General features: G+C 33.3%; 1 protein-coding gene across 6 annotated transcripts; it reads right to left on the minus strand.

Moving 5' to 3' along the window:
• Positions 1–3,252: 3,252 nt before the first annotated feature.
• On the minus strand, positions 3,253–9,965 carry LOC18441971 (Regulator of chromosome condensation (RCC1) family protein). 6 transcript variants are annotated; one of them, XM_020671994.2, is made up of 7 exons: positions 9,618–9,965; positions 8,168–8,202; positions 7,617–7,911; positions 7,170–7,519; positions 6,186–6,587; positions 5,173–5,557; positions 3,253–3,942 (listed from the first exon to the last, which is right to left on the minus strand). In XM_020671994.2, exons 3-7 carry the CDS (start codon positions 7,845–7,847, stop codon positions 3,700–3,702), a joined length of 1,611 nt encoding a protein of 536 aa, XP_020527653.1. In that variant the 5' UTR covers positions 7,848–7,911; positions 8,168–8,202; positions 9,618–9,965; the 3' UTR covers positions 3,253–3,699. The 6 variants fall into 6 exon arrangements, with proteins under 6 accessions (XP_020527653.1, XP_011626169.1, XP_011626168.1 ...); XM_011627867.3 differs by having other exon boundaries at positions 8,168–8,286; XM_011627866.3 differs by having other exon boundaries at positions 9,556–9,965.
• Between the last annotated feature and the right edge of the window lie 10,068 nt (positions 9,966–20,033).

The raw sequence follows: 20,033 nt of genomic DNA on the forward strand, positions 1-20,033 counted from the left end.
AACCAACGACTCATATTGAATTTGAATAAATCTGATAGCCACAATTGTAATTCATATTTTAATTTTAATTTTTTTTCTACAAATCTAAATCACTTAAAATTTAAATCGTCCATCTTTTCTCATCAAGGAGAACCTCATAAAAATATTTTTAAAAAATTGTTAATAAAAATTAAATTGATCAAAACACCCCTACAACTTTCACGATAGAGGTATTTTAATTTATTATATATATATATATAATTATTATTATTTAAAAGAAAATATTCTAATGGAGTTTCAACCCTGTCAAAATAAGTAAAACCTCACCCCAAAAATCACCAAACATTATAGTTTTGACATTGAAAAACCTACAAATCTATCATTTGAGCCTCATTTATTATGATTGTGAAAAAAAAATAAGAATTCAAGCCCTAAAACTAGTGTGTCATAACATAATATCTAGACCATCTATTTCGTTTTAAAAATAAGTATTCACTAATTTGTAAATCTATACCACTTTTTGAGCTTTAAATTTTATAGTCGGTGTTGGAAATTGATTTTAAAGCCACCATAAGGATTTTTAATATGCCCAAAATGCTTTCCAGACAAAGATTCGAGTTAAGACTTTAAAATTTGAGTAATGATACTACGAGACCCTCCCACACCCATATGAATATGACCCCAAATGATCACCATTAAATTTGATATAGATCTTTAAAAAAGTTATCAATAAACCCATTCATAAGTCTCAAACACATGTGATAACTTTTTTAAAGATTTTGTCAAAATTTAATGGTAATCCTTTAAAATATGGGTGTGAGATGATCTCATAGTGTCATGGCTCGTTATAATTAGAAATAAAGTTAAATTTTGAGATAATCTTAGAAACATTTTACATCAAAATTATATACCATGATAAAAGTTGAAGGTGCACCATAAAAAATACATGTAAAAAACATATCGAGCAGTATGCTTATGATTGAGATGTACTCTAAACATGACACCTGGGTGCGACGCTTTTAGAAAAAGATGGAGAAGACGTACGGTATGCTCATGATTGAGACAACGTTTAAAAACACGGTTGAGTGACCCTGATGGCCTCTCCAAAGAAAGAACCAGTTGGGATAGGCATAGTAGCCCCGAGTGACGATATGCCCACCAAATAAATTTTTTAAAAAAACATGGGAAAATTAAAAAAATATACATTAAAAAATAAAATGGGAACAGTTCTCCCGATAAAATTGGTAATAGAGCCGGCAAACAAACAAACCCCAATGATGCCCAATCTGAAACGGTTAGCCGATTTTAAAACCTTTGTTGAGATGTGTGTAATGCCAAGAAGCATATCCCCAATGGCATAAACCAGTTTGTCATAGCTCTCTATTAAATAAAAAGACCCCTACCAAATCTCTCTCTTTCTATATATATATATATATATATATATATATATATATATATATATATGAAAAAGGTTTATATAAGATTGCTAACCTTAAAATTTAAATGCACTTCAAAATTCCACCAGAAAATATTGTTTTAATATTGAAAAACCTTCTAATTCATAATTGATTATCCCGACATCGATAGATATATATATATATATAGAGAGAGAGAGTGTTAACAACACCTCAAAATACAAAAATTCAAATTAAAAGAAATGTGTATTTATCAAAACAATAATTATTTTTTTATTAAAAAATTATTTAAATATATAACTTTACCATTAAACAAAGACAAATTTGAAATTTTAATAAAAATACAATGACATTTTAAAAATTAGTGTTCTGAAACTTTATTTATAGAGTGTCATTGTCCTTTAGTTAAAATTTCAAATTTACCACTTACGAAGGTGACAAAAATACCATTTTACCTTATAATAATATTTACAAATTTACCCAACAAAAGTAACTTTTTTTAGAAAAATAGATACCAAATTAATAAATCCACCTTTCACAACTCTCTTCGAACGTTTATTGAAAGGCTGTGAAGTTTAAAATATTCCTATATATATATATATATATATATATATATATATATATATATATATATATATATATATATATATATATATATATGAACAATGATCAATTGCAACGATTATATGATAACATAATACAACAACACTTCTAAAAAACTATTTTTATAGTATTTATATGACCCCAAATTTTACACACACTCTCTTCATCTCAATAATCAATGCCCCCTAAAAAAAAAAATTCAATTTGAACCTTAAATATGGTCAAAATGAATCCCCTCCAAAAACGAATCTAGACTATTCATTTTGTGAATTTCAAAATTTTAACCTTTATAAATTCAAAATAATTTTTTTTCTTTTTTTAAGATTGTTCATCTAATGATAATAAAGCCATAAAAAAAAAATAGAAATAAAAAAAAATCTTTTTAAGACCTAGATCTAAACATCTCATCAAAATGAATGGTCTATATTAATTGGGCTAAAAAAATGCTTTTTTGGTTGTGTTTCCCATTTTTTCTTTTTCGTGATTGTTCATTAGAATGAAAAGAGTATATATTTCAAAATTTGGATCGAACAAATAGCTATAAGATGGTTTTTTAAGGTTGTTATATCATATTACTATACAACAGTTGCATGAAATCATTGGCCTATATATATATATATATATATATATATATATATATATATATATATATATATATGCAACTGTTGTATAGTAGTATAATACACCCATGTTAAAGACATTTGTTTGACAAAGATCTTTCAATGTATACTCTTCTCATTCTGAAAAAAAAAAAAAATATTACAAAATAGTGCTCTAAAAAGTTTTCATTCTAACCTGATTAATATATACCGTCTATTTTATTGCGATGGTTAAATATAGGCTTCAAAAGAATTTATTTATTCTCAAAATATTTATATAGCATTATCATCATTAAATTAATAACACTAAAAAAGAAAATAGTGATTTTGAATTTGTTAAAACCTAAATCTTGAATTTCACCAAATGGAGGGTCGAGATTCATTGTTGGATGGGGACTAATTTTGACCATATCTAAAATGCAAATTGAAAATTGTTTTGATAGGATTGATTATGAAGATGAAGAGAATGTGTATGTAAAATTTAGGATCATACAAATGCCAAAAATATGGTTTTCTAAAGATGTAATTGCATTATACTACGAAACAACCTTTGCATCGTATCATTTCCCTATATATATATCCCCACACCAAAGCCCACTCTTTCCATATCTGCAGGTATATGCTAACGTACGGTTGATGGATATGCAAAAACACGATTGCAGACACAATTTAAAGCCTGGTTTGATGGAACACTAGAGAATTCAAGAGAGAGGGTATGGTTCCAGAATTGTGTGTAAACAGGAAAACATAGAAACAAAGAATAAAATTAAGGACATATAAATAAGATACCACTGCCAAAAGCTTCAAATCAGCCACAATACCTTGAGGCTTCCAAACCAGTCAGCCACCCTTTGCATGTTCTGGTGCGATGATAACCATAACGAGGCTACACATGGGCCCTGCCCTTGTGCCCTGTTATCTTTTTGTTTTCTGAGTGTTCCATTTCATATGTACAAATAGACAAGAATATGAAAGCATTAGAAGACTGAAAGATTTTATGCAAAGAGAATTGAAAGTGAGAGAAATCGTAACTGAAAAGGGGGGAAGAGAGAGAGAGAATCAACAACGGCTTTGAATGGGTAGCGAGCGAGATCAATGACACGCTAACTGAGGTCGATATCAATGCGCTCAGGATTTGCACGCTCGCTTTGGTGAGCAACGAGCTCAGTTCCAAGCTGGCCTTTATCGCCAGAACCAAAAGCATAGAGGTTCCCTTTATCTGTGAGAGCAAATGTATGAGCATTCCAATAGATAGAATTAGTGAGGCTTATCTGAACCACCCTCTCATTCGGATACTTAAGCGAGGTAACTAGCTCTGGGGACAGAAAATTTGCGTGCCTGTTGCCCTGAGAAGATGAGTAAACAAGGACCTATAAGAAAATCATTGAGAGAGAGATATAGGATGGCGGAGATTTGAGAATGTATACCATACACAACTCATCTACGGCATATGGCATACAGCTCGAATATCTAATATCCAGTGAGGATGGTGGAGAATTGTAATTTAAGGTAATGGATATTCACTTGATAGGTTAATTCTAGCTTTCTACCATCAATTGTTATGTAAGCGATAGTGAATGCGAAGGCTGAGTAACTATTCTAGCATATATTTGCAAATCTGGTCTAAACCTTTTGAACCCAAGTTTCAATGTGATTATGAGATTATTATGTTCCTAAGCGGCAAATCTCAATCTTGTAAACATCTAAGGAAGGAAATTTATTGGAATACTATCAAAATTTTGGTTTTCTTTGGATATCATGAGAAAAATTAGGGAACTTAGAAAGGTCAGAAAAAGTCTCATAAAACAAATTTCTTAAAAAAAGGCGGAAAAAAGTCTCATAAAAACAAAATTCTGAAGGGTAAAAATATATGAAACATGCTTTTAATTCTATATTTTTTAGAATTTAACAACTTTCCACATGCTTATACTTTTCTCATGATTTGCATCACCTATATATAATTATTTGCATCAGCCATACCTAATTATTTATAGTTACAAGACTGTCTCCAGAAAAATTTCAGGACTCTGAAATAAAAAGGAGGAAGACCTCACCAATTTCAAAAAAACCAGGTGTTTTTCAAAATCTCAAGATAGTTTCTGAGAGTTTTCTGTGATTCAGAAACATGCAGCACTATAGTTTATTCCATCAGTATGTGCTAATGAACCTCAATGCTTTATTCCATCAGTATATGCTAATGGACCTAAATGCTTTTTTTTGGGTGAATATACTAGCCTAAATGCTTGCACTTGGGTAACTTTCCTGCACCAAAAACCTAACAAACCCTTCACATTCCTAACGACTTGTAAGAGAAGGACAAATAATTCGTCCATAAAAAAAGGAACAACGCATTATGAATTCTTAGAACAGGCAACTAACCATAGTCCTGAACTTTGTTCTATGGTACTCTAAGGCCACATCCATGTTCCCACATTGGACAGTCAGAATCCATCAGGACACTTGATTTCAACCGGTTATAGTCTAGGAGTACCATAGGCCAAAATAGACCATCAATCTTCAGCATACTCTCCCTTCAGAAAGATCATACAAGAAAAAAAAATATAAATAAAACAAACCTGGGGATCTGCAGTAGTTGAGTGGCCAAGGCTCGATGATTCTCCGCATCCAAAAGAGTAAACATCTCCATTATCAGAGACCACAAAGGTCGTGTAGTCACCAGTAGCCACATGAACTGCTTTGACTCCACTAAGGGCTTCGACCACTTTTGGGGTGGCTTCACAATCTTCATTTCCATGGCCTAAGCATCCATAGCGCCCCCATCCCCATGTGCATACTCTCCCATCATAACCCACCACAGCTGCATGCCAAGCACCTGCTGCCACAACCTTGGGTTGGAGCCTTAAAGTTTGGAAGTGTTCGATCAAACGTGGCTGCTTTTCATCAGTGCGAGACCCATGTCCAAGCTTTCCCCCTAAGCCACAACCCACTGAGTAAACCGACCTGTGATACACCAAGAGTGAAAGTTAGCGAGCACAAATGGTTTTCATTGAGTAGACAGATACATACAGTGGTACTGTGAGGTACTAGATTTCTGACGTTATGCTTATACTTTGAAATCCTTTCATTTTACACTCCTGATTTGTTTAAGGATGTAGGTATAGGTAGGCTTATTTGACAGGTAAACTAAAAGGTTAAAACCCTATATTCGCCCAATGGAAAATCAGATGTCAGGCAAAGGCCATATAGGACACACGCTTTTCAAGAGTTGTGATCTGCTGTTCTTGGTCTCTCAATTATCAAATTAAAAGGGTTGACACTGTTATACATGATTGCAAGGTTCTAGCCGGAAAAGATTCCAATCGAAAAACCATCTATAAGAAATAAAGAAAACGTCAATCCTATCCTTTCTCAATAGGGAGAGGATCCACTTGGATCATGGCCCAATGGACGCGGATGGAAAGATGGCCTATGTTTTCTATAATCAATCGCCATTGCACAGCAGCATGCCTTACCCTTATGAGAATGGAAAGCAATCCAATTAATACAAATTGAGAATTCCTTTTCTCAACTTTATTTCATAATCTACACCCCCTCAGAAGAAGCAATACTTGAAATTCCAAATACTTACATAACACCAGCTTGGCAAGCCAGACATAGAAGGTAGCAAAATCCTGCAGCAATTTGAACAACAGGGATATCCTCAAGTGCCCCCAACAAAGGGTGGGGCTCCACATCATTGGGCTCAGTTTGGTGCCCAAGTTTAGCATCTGATCCCCATGAAAATGTGTATACCTTGCCTTCTCGTGAAAGAATAGCTGTGAAGAAGTTACCAATGGCTGCCTGAACAACAAATGTATCCTTCAAGGACTCCACCAATTGGGGGGCGGTCACATGCTTTGTCCCTTGAACCCCATACTCTGCATCTCCAAAAGAATCTTTTCCAAAAGCATATACTCGCCCTGTGTCGCTTATGAGCATTGTTCTCCCAGCTCCCACAGCAGCCTGTATAATCCGAATACCCTGCAGTGACCTGTTCATTAAAAGCATTCATGTTAACACTTAAGCTAAGTTAAGTTTGGCATCAGACTCTGTTTTGGGTATTATACTCTTGGCTTTGCTCTATCATGTATACACATCTCTTTTTTGGTATAATACTCTTTTTGTGTTTAAGGGGAACGCCTCACATACAATGGGGCTGACGTACAATATGCTGTTTTTGGGTAGCATGCTCTTATGAGGGTAATATCCATTTAAGTTGGTTATGAGGCCACTATCCATTCAAGTTGGTGTACCATACCGTGCTTTCAGTTTATGTGGCAGACTCTGTCATGTATCATACTCTGTTTTCAGTTAATATATCATACTCTTTTGTCTTGGCTTAGTGCATTATACTCTTTAGCAAAAATGCAGGTGTTATTTGCCAATGTAAAATTATGATGAACGCTTAACATTGTATTGGCTTAGTGCTGGATTATGATAAGCAGTTCTCTTACAAACAAAGCAATAAACTAAGTAGAGAGGCAAAGTCACACCCAGAAGTTACAGAGACTAAGAGATAGATTTGTAAAATTGGAGAAACTGAAGGAAACAAGCAGAGACACTGTGAGAGGACCTGATTAGGCGGGGCCGATACTCCTCATCTAGTGTTCCATGGCCAAGTTGCCCAGAGCTATTTGACCCAAAAGAGTATACGCTGCCTTTCGATGTCACAGCCACACTGTGACCAGGCCCAGCGATGGCCTGAGACTTCTCTCTCCTATAACACGCCTCACCAATCTTCAAGAACCTAAGTACCAACTTCCATGAACCCCCACATCTCTTCTTTAAAGCCCCTCTCTCTTCCTCTGTCATGGGTTTAAATATGGCTCTTTCTCGACACATCAAGAAGGCAGCGAGCTCTGATATAGACAGCTCATTATCGGGGGCGAAATTCGCAGGCTGCCTAAAGAATGAACAAGTAGCCTGCAAAAACCCAAATTATGAATCAGAAGCAGTATCAATTCTACAATGCAAAGGCCATCATTAAGGATAGAATTTGTATGAAAATTTGAGTACTTGCCTCTAGTTTCGCAAGGTCTTGAGGATCAAGGTTACAGTCAGTGAGAACATGGAGAACAATGGAGGGGTTAGCTGACAGGGGAAATTCTCCAGGGGTAGAGTCCCCATAACAATGGCGTTGTTGACGCTGGAAAATTTGTAATTGAGAGACAAGAGCGAGGGGTTGGTCTGGAATCCCATGGTACTGTATGGTTGGAGTTTGGGAGAAGGTTCCACTTGTTGTGGCGTCCATGGGCACTGCTGCCTTTGCAGTGCCCAAACTTAACAAAAGAGCTTAGAAGCCAAACTCCAATTACCTAAAATATAGAAATTGAAAATTAAAATGGTTGGCTAGCCAGTGTTCAGTTTGGTGCCACCAAATTGTAATTCACATAAAAATCATCATCATAAATTGTAATTCACATAAAAATCATCATCCGACCAAAAACAAAAATGAATATATATATAAATAAAAATGGGAAGGTAGTATTATAACATTCTAGGGGTTTGAACAGGAAACTCTATAAGGGTTTTGGCCTATTGGGTTACCAAAGTGTTGTTCTATTGGCTTACTTTTCCTAGTCACAAAACGGTGTCGTCTTCAGGAACTGATGCAGGTTGTGTTGATTGTTTGAATGTAGACAGCAACCAAAACGATCAAAGAAACCAAAGTGAGAAGCCGCATATGTAGCCTATAAATTCAAAATGGTTAAAATAACAAGGATAGTAAAACGAAGAAAAATTGATCAACATGCAACACATGAAAAAGAAAAAAAATCCCTTTTATTGCTAATTGAAAGAAAAGATAACCACAGTAGCTCCACATTTGCAGATAGTACTCTAGGTCAAACAGCTCTACTCCCAATGAAGAAATAAACCACAAATTTCACAATGTGCCAGAAATAAGCTACCATATTCCTATATGGAGGAAAGTTATTTATGGGTAACTAGTACTACATGGACGTTATGAAAGTCAAATGGGAGTGTGATTCTTTCTTTTCTCTTTCTGAGTAAATCTGGGTACTTCGTTCTGTTAAAAGCCTTTGAAATCGTTTTCCAATTAATTCTCATAATCACATTCTGATGTCGGAGCAGGACATGGTTGCAGCAAGTAGAAACCCATAAAAGATCTCAAAAACAGTAAAAGAGACGAACAGAGAAAGAGATTAATCAAAATTGGAACAAAAATTTCTTACTCACAACATGGAAAAGAAACAGAAAAGCAGAAAGAAAAAAGGGTATGAATGACCAAAATAAGAAGCTTCAAAGTAACAATCTCAAAATGAAGAAGAAGAGGAGAAAGAACACATTCAGAACACGAACAAAACGGGTATGATAAAGGATACAATTATGTGAATATTTTAATAGTATTGCATACAAATCTCTCAGCAAAATGCGGACACCATATAACAGTAAGTCGCCCTAGAGATAGATAACAGTAATTATAAAAATAAACGGATAAAACGGAAGACAAATTCACGAATAAAGAAATATATAAATTTCGGCAAAATTCGCGAAAACCCATAGACTTTGAATAATCGGCTCTGTTTTTGGATAATCAGAGCATTTAAACGAAGCAGTTCTTTTTATTCTTGATAATCAGAAATCATTCGCGACTACTGCACAAGAAATACGCCAGTTCATCAGAAATTCAGATTTAGCAAAAGCCAAAGTCTTATCTCCACACTAAGAAGGGTAAAAAATCAGATTACTAACAAAAAAATCGGTAATTCAAATGCGATTTCCCATCAGCAAAGCTAGATCCTATAGATAAATGAATCTATCCAAAAAAACATAAAAACCTTAAAAAAACCAAAATTCTATTTTATCACTGGGTCAGGCATGGACACCGGAAATCTTAGTCTCGAAAACTGTTTCGGCCGGAATCATTTGATATTAGTGTCAATTTATAGCTTTTGATACAAGTTTTCCGATCATCAAAGCCAGATCAAACAAATTACCAAGAAATAACAAGAATTAGAAGCTATAGGGGACATCTGTCAAAGAAACCGGAAATGATCACCGGAAAACTGCATAGTTGGCAGATTCCAGCCAATTATTGCCAGAATAAAGCTCGTGTCATGGATTTTCCGGCAAAATGATGTATATTTTTCGATCATCGATGCCTGTGCACAGAAACATGGAAAAAGAAGAGTTTTCTTGGATATGGAGGCTTTCTGGCAAGCCAACCGGAAAACCAGTGGATAAAAGCCGTTACTATACTGATTCCGGCGAAATCAGGGTCAGATTAGAGCTCAGGCGATGGGGATTCCGGCGAAACTGACAATTCCAAGATTTTCCGGCGATTAGGGTTTAGAGTAGGGTATGGTTCTTTCTTTTTTCACGTTTATTCGAGCACTGAGGTGTCTGCAAATTGATGAAGCACCAAATAATCCCCTTATATACGCAGCTGCCGCAGCCACGTAATGCTTGCTTTTTAACCAGGGTTGTGGTTTAACCCACCAGTGTGGTTAAATGGGGAGAAATGACGTAAAATACCCCGATGGAATTTGTAACGGGGCATTTATAATGCGAGACACTGTTTTACCAGCAGTTATTTTACAGGGACGGCATAGAACGAGACCATTTATCAAAAGATGGTCACAATTCTTTACAACCATTTATTATGAAATGCACTTATTTCACCTTTTAGAGATGTATAGAATGAGACCATTTATCAAAAAATGGTCACAATTCTTTACAACTATTTGTTATGAAATTTGATAGTTTAGACTATTTGTTATGAAATTTGATAGTTTGGATATGTTATGAAGTTTGAAAAATTTTATTTTAAAGTTTAATTTTGATTAATAAAATAATTGTAGCCACTTAATTCACATCTAATGATCAAGATTAACGTGACTACCTTACAATAAAGGTCAATAGTCTCATTTTATATATTTTTTATTTTATTTTAGTAAAATACATAGTTGAATCTCCATATATTATTACTTGCTAGAAAGTAATAAAAATTATAAATTATATTAGAAAGTAAGAAAACTTATAAATTATATTTGATGGTATGGTTTTCAATTTTGTACATGGCAAATTTTTAAGAAAAAATTACAAAAAACCCTCCAAAATACACTATCTATGCAACTGACCTCATCCAAACCTTTTATCTCATTTTTTTTCCAAAAATATACTTTTTATGTAAGTACCTCCCAACCAAAAAAAATTATTTTTTGACAAAAATACCCTTTTCCATATAAAATACCCCTTTTTTTTTACGAAAATACGCTTCGGCAGTCTCAAATGGCGCTCTGGCAATACATGCCTAAAGCCACAGCGCTCCTGCAGTTGCATAGGACGCTCCTGCACTAAAGACACAGCGCTCCAGCAGTAGTAGAAGGTGCTCCGGCAATACACGTTCTGGAGGACGCTCCTGCACTAAAGACACAGCACTCCGGCAGTAGCAGAAGGTGCTCTGGCAATACACGTTCTGGAAACAAATGCGCTCTGGCAGTCTCAAAAGGGTGCTCCGGCAATACATGCATTGGAGCTACAACGTTTCACCACCTACATAGGGCACTCCGGCACTCGAGAGACATCAATCTGGCACTCGAGACACATGCGCTCTAGCAAAGCATGTTCTGGAGATGACAGCGCTCCTGCGGTATATGTTCTAGACAGTGCGCTTCAGCAGTTGCATACTGCACTCCGGCAATGTGCTACTTGGGTCCGATAGTCAGCGTCAATTGATTTTTTTTTATACGGGAAGGGTATTTTTATTTAAAAAAACTTTTTTTTTGGGGGGTATTTGCATAGATAATATACTTTTGGGAAAAAAGTGAGAAAAAAGGTTTAGATGAGGTAAGTTGCATAGATAGTGTATTTTGGGGGAGGGAAGGGGTTGTAATTTCCCAATTTTAAAATTGTCCTCATTTGGTATTGGGAACTTGTGAGTATTTTGCAAAAAAAAAATTTACAATTTTACCTCCCATGGCACTATCATCTTCATGGTCAAAGCCATTTTCCAATTGATTGGCGTTCGTAGTCCTACCATTTTGCTCTATTAAATTTCACACTCTTTATGAGGCTATAAATCTATGTATCTTTTCTCACTACTTCCAACCAAGTTACCAAGTTTACCATCTTTAAGCGTAAAATTGTTGAAGTGCCCCTAATTATTCTTATACCTCATTGATATACAAATTTAAAACTAAATAATTTCTTACTCCCACAGTAGTACGTCATCCATTTACCCCTTCGGTATGACCCATTTAGAAGTACTTTTTAGATATCAAAGTTTGGGGATGTAATCTCTATAACCTATAAACTTATCTCAATAAACAAATTTCAAAATAAATTCTCTATGTACTAAAAAAAAAGAAAAAAAAACCCTCAAGTTCTATTGAACTTTCCAATTTTTGAAGAGATATATCTAATTGTCACAAAACTCAAAATGTAGTTCCCCAAAATTTAGACTAAAATAAATGTAGTTCCCTGCGACTAAAATAATCTTTCTCAATAGGTGTTTTGCTACACATCGTATGCTCCTGTGGGAGTACAAATGTGCTCAATTTAAAAATATATTGCACATATATAAGTGCTCAATTTTAAAATATATCTTTAAGCATAATTTGTAATTTTTGACCCCTTTGGTGATACGGTAGAGGATTTCAACCCTTTTTTAATGTTGTTTGTATTATATTTTCAACTATGTCACATTTTACTTTTTTTTCTACTATTATAACTTACAATTACTTGATGGAAATTTTGAAATTAAATAAAAGTATATGTGTTGTTTTTTTATTTTTTTATTTTGTATTTGGTATAGAGTTTCTACTATTATAACTTACAATTACTTGATGGAAATTTTGAAATTAAATAAAAGTATATGTGTTGTTTTTTTAGTTTTTTATTTTGTATTTGGTATAGAATACAACCTTAAGTGATTTGTATAACTTTAACAATCAGTTTGAAATTAAATAAAAGTATATGTGCTGTTTTTTTATTTTTTATTTGGTATAGAGTACAACCGTAAGTGATTGTATAACTTTAACAATCAGCACATCTAAAAAATCTTGCTAAAATATGCAATTTTGGTGCCCGCTACCCTTAATATGGTCTAAAAATCTATCTTCTCATTTAATTATTAAATTTAAATCTCCTAAATTTGTATAGATCAAGCAGATCTATAAATACAAAAAAAATTTAAAAAAATGGTCAAGATAATATACTACAAAATACACAATTTTAGGACTTAAAATTATTATTTCTTCAATATATATACATATTAAATTTTGTCTAAGGAAGAAAAATAGATTTTCATACTGCCACAAATATTTTTGACACCAGAATTGCATCTCCGAGCAAGGAGTTTGGAGGTGCTTCTTTGATTGTTTAAGGTTGAATCATATTTATTACCATAAATCTTAACATGTAGGTATGAAAAAGTTTTTGCTGCGTCTCCCCTCGTTTCAAAGGCTTTTATAACCCGAAATGCATTTTAATTATAGTAAGTCTATCGGTCTCAAAATAAAAAATTAAAGCTCAAAAACACAGATCTGATTTTTTACGATTTCATATGAATTGCCAAGAAAAAAAAAAGGACTATGGTTAAGCTTAAAAAATCAAAATTTATTGCCTTGTTTCACAAGCATAAACAAGGAGGTCATGATGATAGCAATCCCAAAATTTCAATTAGAAACTCATCTCTAATATAGAATTTGGAAGGGTTAGCATATAGAGATATGAGTCGGTAGGCACGATATAACATCACCATATATATACATACACATACACACATACATACACACAAGAGTACAAATTATGCAAGGTAGCGGTCCTATGAAAAAAGTACGGCTCGTATGGCCATGCTTTTGAACCCTTCCGCACACATACATGCGTGCATATACACCAGCATAGCCATACTTTTGAATCCGACTAAAAAATACAGCTTTAGTGTTGAAAACTTTATGATGGTGTAAAAAATTGTTTTCACTCTTAGTTATGAAATTTAAAGCTCCAGACAATATGTTACAAGATGCATCATTTTTAGGGCTTCAAATACTTTTTTAAAAAAAAAATTTATAATTGATGAGGTCAAGGTGATCATTTTTGGTTTTCAGTGTTGGAATAACCTTTCTTCGACTGGTTTATGAGGTGGGACCCTACTTTAGTCCAGGATGGCAATCTTATATAAACTTTTTCCAATGTTTTCATGAAATAAGTGTATACTAATACACGGAAACACACCCTTGAAATTCCCATGTATGCAAATACATTGCTTTAAACATTTGGGGCGAGATGTTAGATGCATCTATGTATGTGTATGTATGAATGAATTATAAGTTTTAATAAAAAAAAAAATAAATACAGGGTTCCATTGGGGCCCAACTTTTGGCCCCGTAGTTTCCCGTTGAATTTGCCCCAAAAAAAAATAAAAAAAAATAAAAATAATTAAAAAGAAATCATCCATGTGACTTCTTCTTGTCCAAAAGCCATCTACAACCATATTACGCGGATGTCCTCTTCGACTAATGTTTTGGATATCAAACACGTAGGGGCAAAATGGTTTTCTTTGGGGAGTAGGGTCTTTTTGGACGGAGCTGATGAGCATCTCTTTATTTGGCATGTGAGTATTGCTCATTCATTTTCCCTTTTCTTTATTTGGCATGTGAGTATTGCTCATTCATTTTCCCTTTAAATTTAGGATGTTGAGATTTTATTAGAATTGACAATTAGGGCAAAAGAATGGTATGCGACGAAAATGTTATTTATTGAGTGTGGTTTGCCTAAGGTTGCAACCTAAACAATGGTTGTTGAAAATTCTTGAGATGGTGCGAGAATCTACTTTTCTCTCTAATTATAAAATTTTAAACTCTGAAATAGTACAAATCTAGCAAATCTATTAAATATATGAAAATCTTGAAAATGGATGGTCTAGATGTACTATTTTTGAGACTTAAAATCTAAATTGTGGGTTTGACGAGATAGATCCAAACCAATATTCTAGATGAAGGTGTAGAAAGATGTACTATTTTTGGGACTTGAAATCTAAATTGTCGGTTTGTCAAGATAGATCCAGACCAGTATTCTAGAGGGCGACTTCTTGGCAGATCCATTTTCTAAATATTATTTCTTCTTCTTTTTTGGGTAATTCAGTGGGGAAGACATGCACCTACCCTTTTTTTCAATAGATTAGGGAGTTACATTTTGAAGGTATTAAATTGGGGGTGTCGGCGGTAAAAATGGATACCACGACGTGGTAAATGGGTGTGGGGATGTTACCACCACAACCCTAACCCCTTTCCTAAAAGATTACTTCCTTCCCTGGGTGAAAGATACTTAGGAGGAGTGTTCAATCTAAATTTTTGGCATTTAATAATCACCGAATAGTTATAATTGGAAATAATAACGTTTTTGTGCCCTTGAATGCTTAGATATGACTGTCTAAAAATTAGGCGACTTTTGTTCAATCTTTAGGCATTGAATTTTTTTTTTTTTTTTGTTGGTTTCACAGTTGAAGAGATTAGATCTCCAAATATTGGGTTACCAAAAATACTCCTAGAATAGGTTTTACCCGAGGGAGTGAGTGGAGGAAAGGCTCCCTCATAAACATATAATCTTTTGTCTTTTCTTAATCTAATCAACATCCATTTGTCACTTGTAGATACCCAGTTTGAAATTGATTTTTTCCTAGAATTCCCGTATGAAGATGACCTATAAAGCTAAAGGAAATAGACTTAAAACAACCCATTTTATTTTTAGGGACTGAACTAGTCAGTACACCACAATCTATAGTAAATTGTGGTCCACACCTAACCATAGTCCAGCTCAAAATTCAAGAAATTTCTCTAGATATTTTGAAATCCCAACCTTAAGAAACGTAATCACTCAAAAAAGGCAGTTTTGCAGTAAGTTAGAACCAAAATATTGAGAAAACTGCAAAAGTACGTGATTTTGATCAAAATTCCTTCCAAATTGTGAACATATGTTTCCCGTAGGTACCCTCAAGTCCGGCCACTTAATAATAGAATCAAAACCCTAGGTTGACCATCAAACCCTAATACCAAAACATAAGCCTTAAGTTTCAATTTTAGGAGCCTAAAGCCCTTATCTTTTCCTTGCAATTATGAGAATCCGTAGCTATTAAGCAGTGAGTTTATTAGACTAATCCCATTATCTCATACGTCAAACCCTAGATCTTTAGGACCCCTCTATTTATTAATTCCAAGTTTGAAAAAAGTAATTTCGAAAGGATTTCAGGATTCAATCAATCAAATCTTATTCTGATCACACTCCTATTCCAAGTGTTGGGTGGTTGGTAAGTAATTTATTTTAGCGTTTATGTATTGTTTTATGGATGCAGTTGACATACGGATGCATCCATAAGTGTAGAGGTAAGGTGCACTTTCAAATTTTATCATGGTATAAAATTTGGATGTAAAATGTTCTTAGGATGATTTCAAAATCTATTTTTATATCTAATTATAAATTTTAAATTTAAAAAATAGTTAAAATCAAGTAGATCTATAAACATATGAAAATCTTGACAATGGACGGTGTAGATAATATGTTGTAAAATACATTATTTTTTAGACTTAAAATCTTTTTATTTTTCATGGTCATACATCTCAACATCAAGATGCTCAATCAAGGGGTTTTTTAACATTAAAGCTACATTTTCCGATGGATTTTTGAGGTGCATCCGTAGTTCCACATTATAAGGTTGCATCCTTATATGAACTTTTTCCTTGTTTTATTACATACTAGTTTATTATTTCTTGCTCTATTCCATGATTTATTGTTTTCATGTGATTTATTTTTTCTAGTATAGTTTATTTGAGCTTTCCTTCTTGATTTCAAAGTGGCATTGCCGATGATTCATGGAAGATTCGATCTCACTACGAGATATGATCACCTTTGAGTTGGAATTTAACATGATCCACTCTTTTTAAATTAACTTATTTAGAGTGACTTTCATATTAGATCAGTCACAAATTCCGCTATAGACAATTTGGCGCCTACCATGAGGCATTTGAGTTGTTAAGAGCCTTGGGAAATTATTGGATGATCTAAATCTTTTTTTTCCTATTTTTATATTTTTAAAAATATTTTAAAATATAAATCAAAAATTTCATTGATCCATATACATTTGTTGGACTTTTATAGAGTTCTAATGATTCCTATTAGTAGTTTACTCTTTACTGATCTTTAATTATTATTTTAAACAATTTTAAAGTTTTTTAGGACGAGGCCACTAACTCAGCCGAGTTACTTGGTTCCGACTAGTGTGGAGTTTGAGGCTCGGGCCTGTTTTGAAAACACTGGTTTGTAAAACGTCAATATTGGCTGCTCACTTTTTACATCGTAATGTCACCCATCCATATCTAATCAATCACTATTACCATTTATTTTATAGAAAGGACCCGGTTACCATGTTATCAAGCCCAAATATGTAGAAATGCGGGTTTATTAATAAATCTGTTTTTGAAATTGATTTTTGGACTTAATTTTTTAAGAAATATAATCTCTAACATGGAGATCATGAATATGAAAAAATAAAAAAAATTTACAAACTAAAAATAATAATTCTAATAAGAAAACATTCGAACCGTTATTTTCCATTGTTTTTAGATGGAACACCAACTTGCATCTTTAAAATGGACGCTTTCCACTTTTTGGACTGGATATGTCGATGTGCGGTCCAGCCTACATAAAACAATTTTTTTTATAAAAATATGAGCACTTTTTTTTTATAAAAATATGAGCACTTACTTCTCAAAAACCCATTTCTACTATTCTAAAATAATAAAGTTTAATAATCTTGATGAAATTTATAAAATTTATCAAAACAACAAAAAATTAGATTAATAACTATTTAATATATTATCCATTGTACCAAAAATTCAAAACACACAAAATATCAATTATTTTCACTGTGATTCAAATTAAATGAAAAAACTGGTTGAGATATTATCAATAACCATAATTTTATTCAACAATCCCCTCCAACCCTAGCTATTGTCATTTCCCTTCCTTTTGATCTTTTCTTCCCGGTCATCTCTCTTGCTCCTTGCTCACTTCCCAATTTTTGATATCATAGATTCCAAATTTACAGAAAGGTTGTATGGTATGGAGTGACTCAAGATAACTATGGGAATTATCATACTACTATGGGAATCGGCCGAGACCACTGAGACTCGGCCGAGTCCGCTGAGACTCGGCCGAGTCCGCTGAGACTCGGCCAAGTCCACTAGAACTTAGAGTTCTGTTGTACAACCACGAATGTATATTATATAATTTGATTTTGGTACTATTATAAGAATTTTTTATGTTATATGTCTCTCCTTTTAGTACCAATAGGTGATAAGATGAGAGAGGGTAAATTTAGATGGGCTAGCAATGTGTGTCACCGACCAAGTACAACAGTGGTTTTGTAGCGCCGACCAAGTACAACAGTTGTTAAGAAGCGCGAGTTTATTCAAGTGGAAGGACTTAAAAAAACAAGTGGTAGACCCAAAAAGACGTGATTAGAAGTAGTTCAGAAAGATATGGAGATTTATGGCCTAACTGAAGTATGACATCGATTAGAGTAAAATAGCATATTAGAATTTGTGGAGTCGATCTCAATTAATTGGAAAGAAGCAACGATGATGACACGTCTCTCTTTTTAGTATCGAAAAATTATAATCCATTAGAGAAGTTGAGAGAGAGAAGAAAGTATTATAATTCTAATGTAGACAAGAGATTATTATCACGTTCCTTAAACTATTTAAAGCAATGGTTTAAAAAACGGATCGGTGACTCCGATCGGGCTTCCAAAAACCGATCCGGATCGGCGATCCGAATAAAAAATCGGGTGAATCGGTCAGAATAAAGCTTAAAAAAAATCCGAAAAAATTATTAAAATTCATTATAAATATTGTTTTTTAGAAATTCAATAAGAAATGAGGGTACTCTATTAAGAATTTTCATGTTTTTGAATGAATATGCGAATATTGATATGTTCTTTCCCTGCATGAACCGCCATTCAGCATTTAATTTACATCACACAAAAGGATAAACATATAATTATCATGGAATAAGTATATCAACATACATGGACTACAATAAAGCATAAAATTAGTAACATATGATCTAAAAATAAAATGATAGACGACGTTATTGTTCTTCTTGGTCACGCTGGTGCCATTGATTGAATTCGTTTAACAATTCATTGATTCGATCTAAAAACGAATCATCGATATTAGCAGGCGTCTGACTATTCTCAAATCCCTGAGTGTTAGTGTTTTGTTGTGTTCCCAATCTAAAATCCCCGAAGATTGTCCATCCTTCATGCTCACCTGCACTGTCGTGCTCATCCCTACACTGTTGCTATTGGGACTCAATATGTGAATAATATGGTTGAGATAGGGTGGGCTCAGAATCATCATCTCTCTTATTTTCTCTTTGAATAATATGGATTAAAAAAAAATAATAACAAATTTTCAAAAAAATCGATCATGGATTAAAAAAAAAAAATCACAAATTTTCAAAAAATTCTATCATGGATTACAAAAAAAAATTTGATCATGGATTAAAAAAAAAAAATCACAAATTTTCCAAAAATTCGATCATGGATTACAAAAAAAAATTCGATCATGGATTAAAAAAAAAAAATCACAAATTTTCAAAAAATTCAATCATGGATTACAAAAAATTCGATCATGGATTACATAAAATTCGATCATGGATTACATAAAATTCGATCATGGATTACAAAAAAAAAACAAACAAAAAAAAACAAAAAATTCAATCGTGGATTACAAAAAAAGAAAAAAACAATTCGATCATGGATTACAAAAAATTCAATCATGGATTACAAAAAACTCTATCATGGGTTACAAAAAAAGCAAAAAACAAAAAATTCAATCATGGATTACAAAAAAAAAAACAAACATTTCGATTATGGATTACAAAAAAAAAACAAACATTTCGATTATGTATTACAAAATATTCGATTATGGATTACAAAATATTCTATCATGGGTTACAAAAAAAAAAAAAAAAAATTCGATCATGGATTACAAGAAAAAAAAACAAACATTTCGATCATGGATTACAAAAAATTCGATCATGGATTACAAAAAATTCTATCATGCGTTACAAAAAAACAAAAAATTCGATCATGGATTACAAAAAAACAAAAACAATTCGATCATGGATTACAAAAAAATCGATCAAGTATTACAAAAAAATCTATCATGGATCACAAAATAAAAAATAAAAAAAAATAATAATAAAAATAAAAATAAAAAAAAAAATCCGTACGGGACTCGCCGATCCACTGTTCGGACTCGCCGATTCCGTACAGTGAATCGGCGAGTCATTGTACAGAATCGTCCGGTTCTCTCTAGAACCGGACGATTTTCGATTTTTAGCCGATACGATCCACTTTTTACGATTTTCGAGTCGAACTCGGCGTTTTTTAAAACAATGATTTAAAGTG

The sequence above is a fragment of the Amborella trichopoda genome, chromosome 6 (assembly GCF_054954075.1).
Source record: "Amborella trichopoda isolate Santa Cruz 75 chromosome 6, AtrichopodaSantaCruz75HAP2 v2.0, whole genome shotgun sequence".
Taxonomy (NCBI): Eukaryota; Viridiplantae; Streptophyta; class Magnoliopsida; order Amborellales; family Amborellaceae; genus Amborella; species Amborella trichopoda.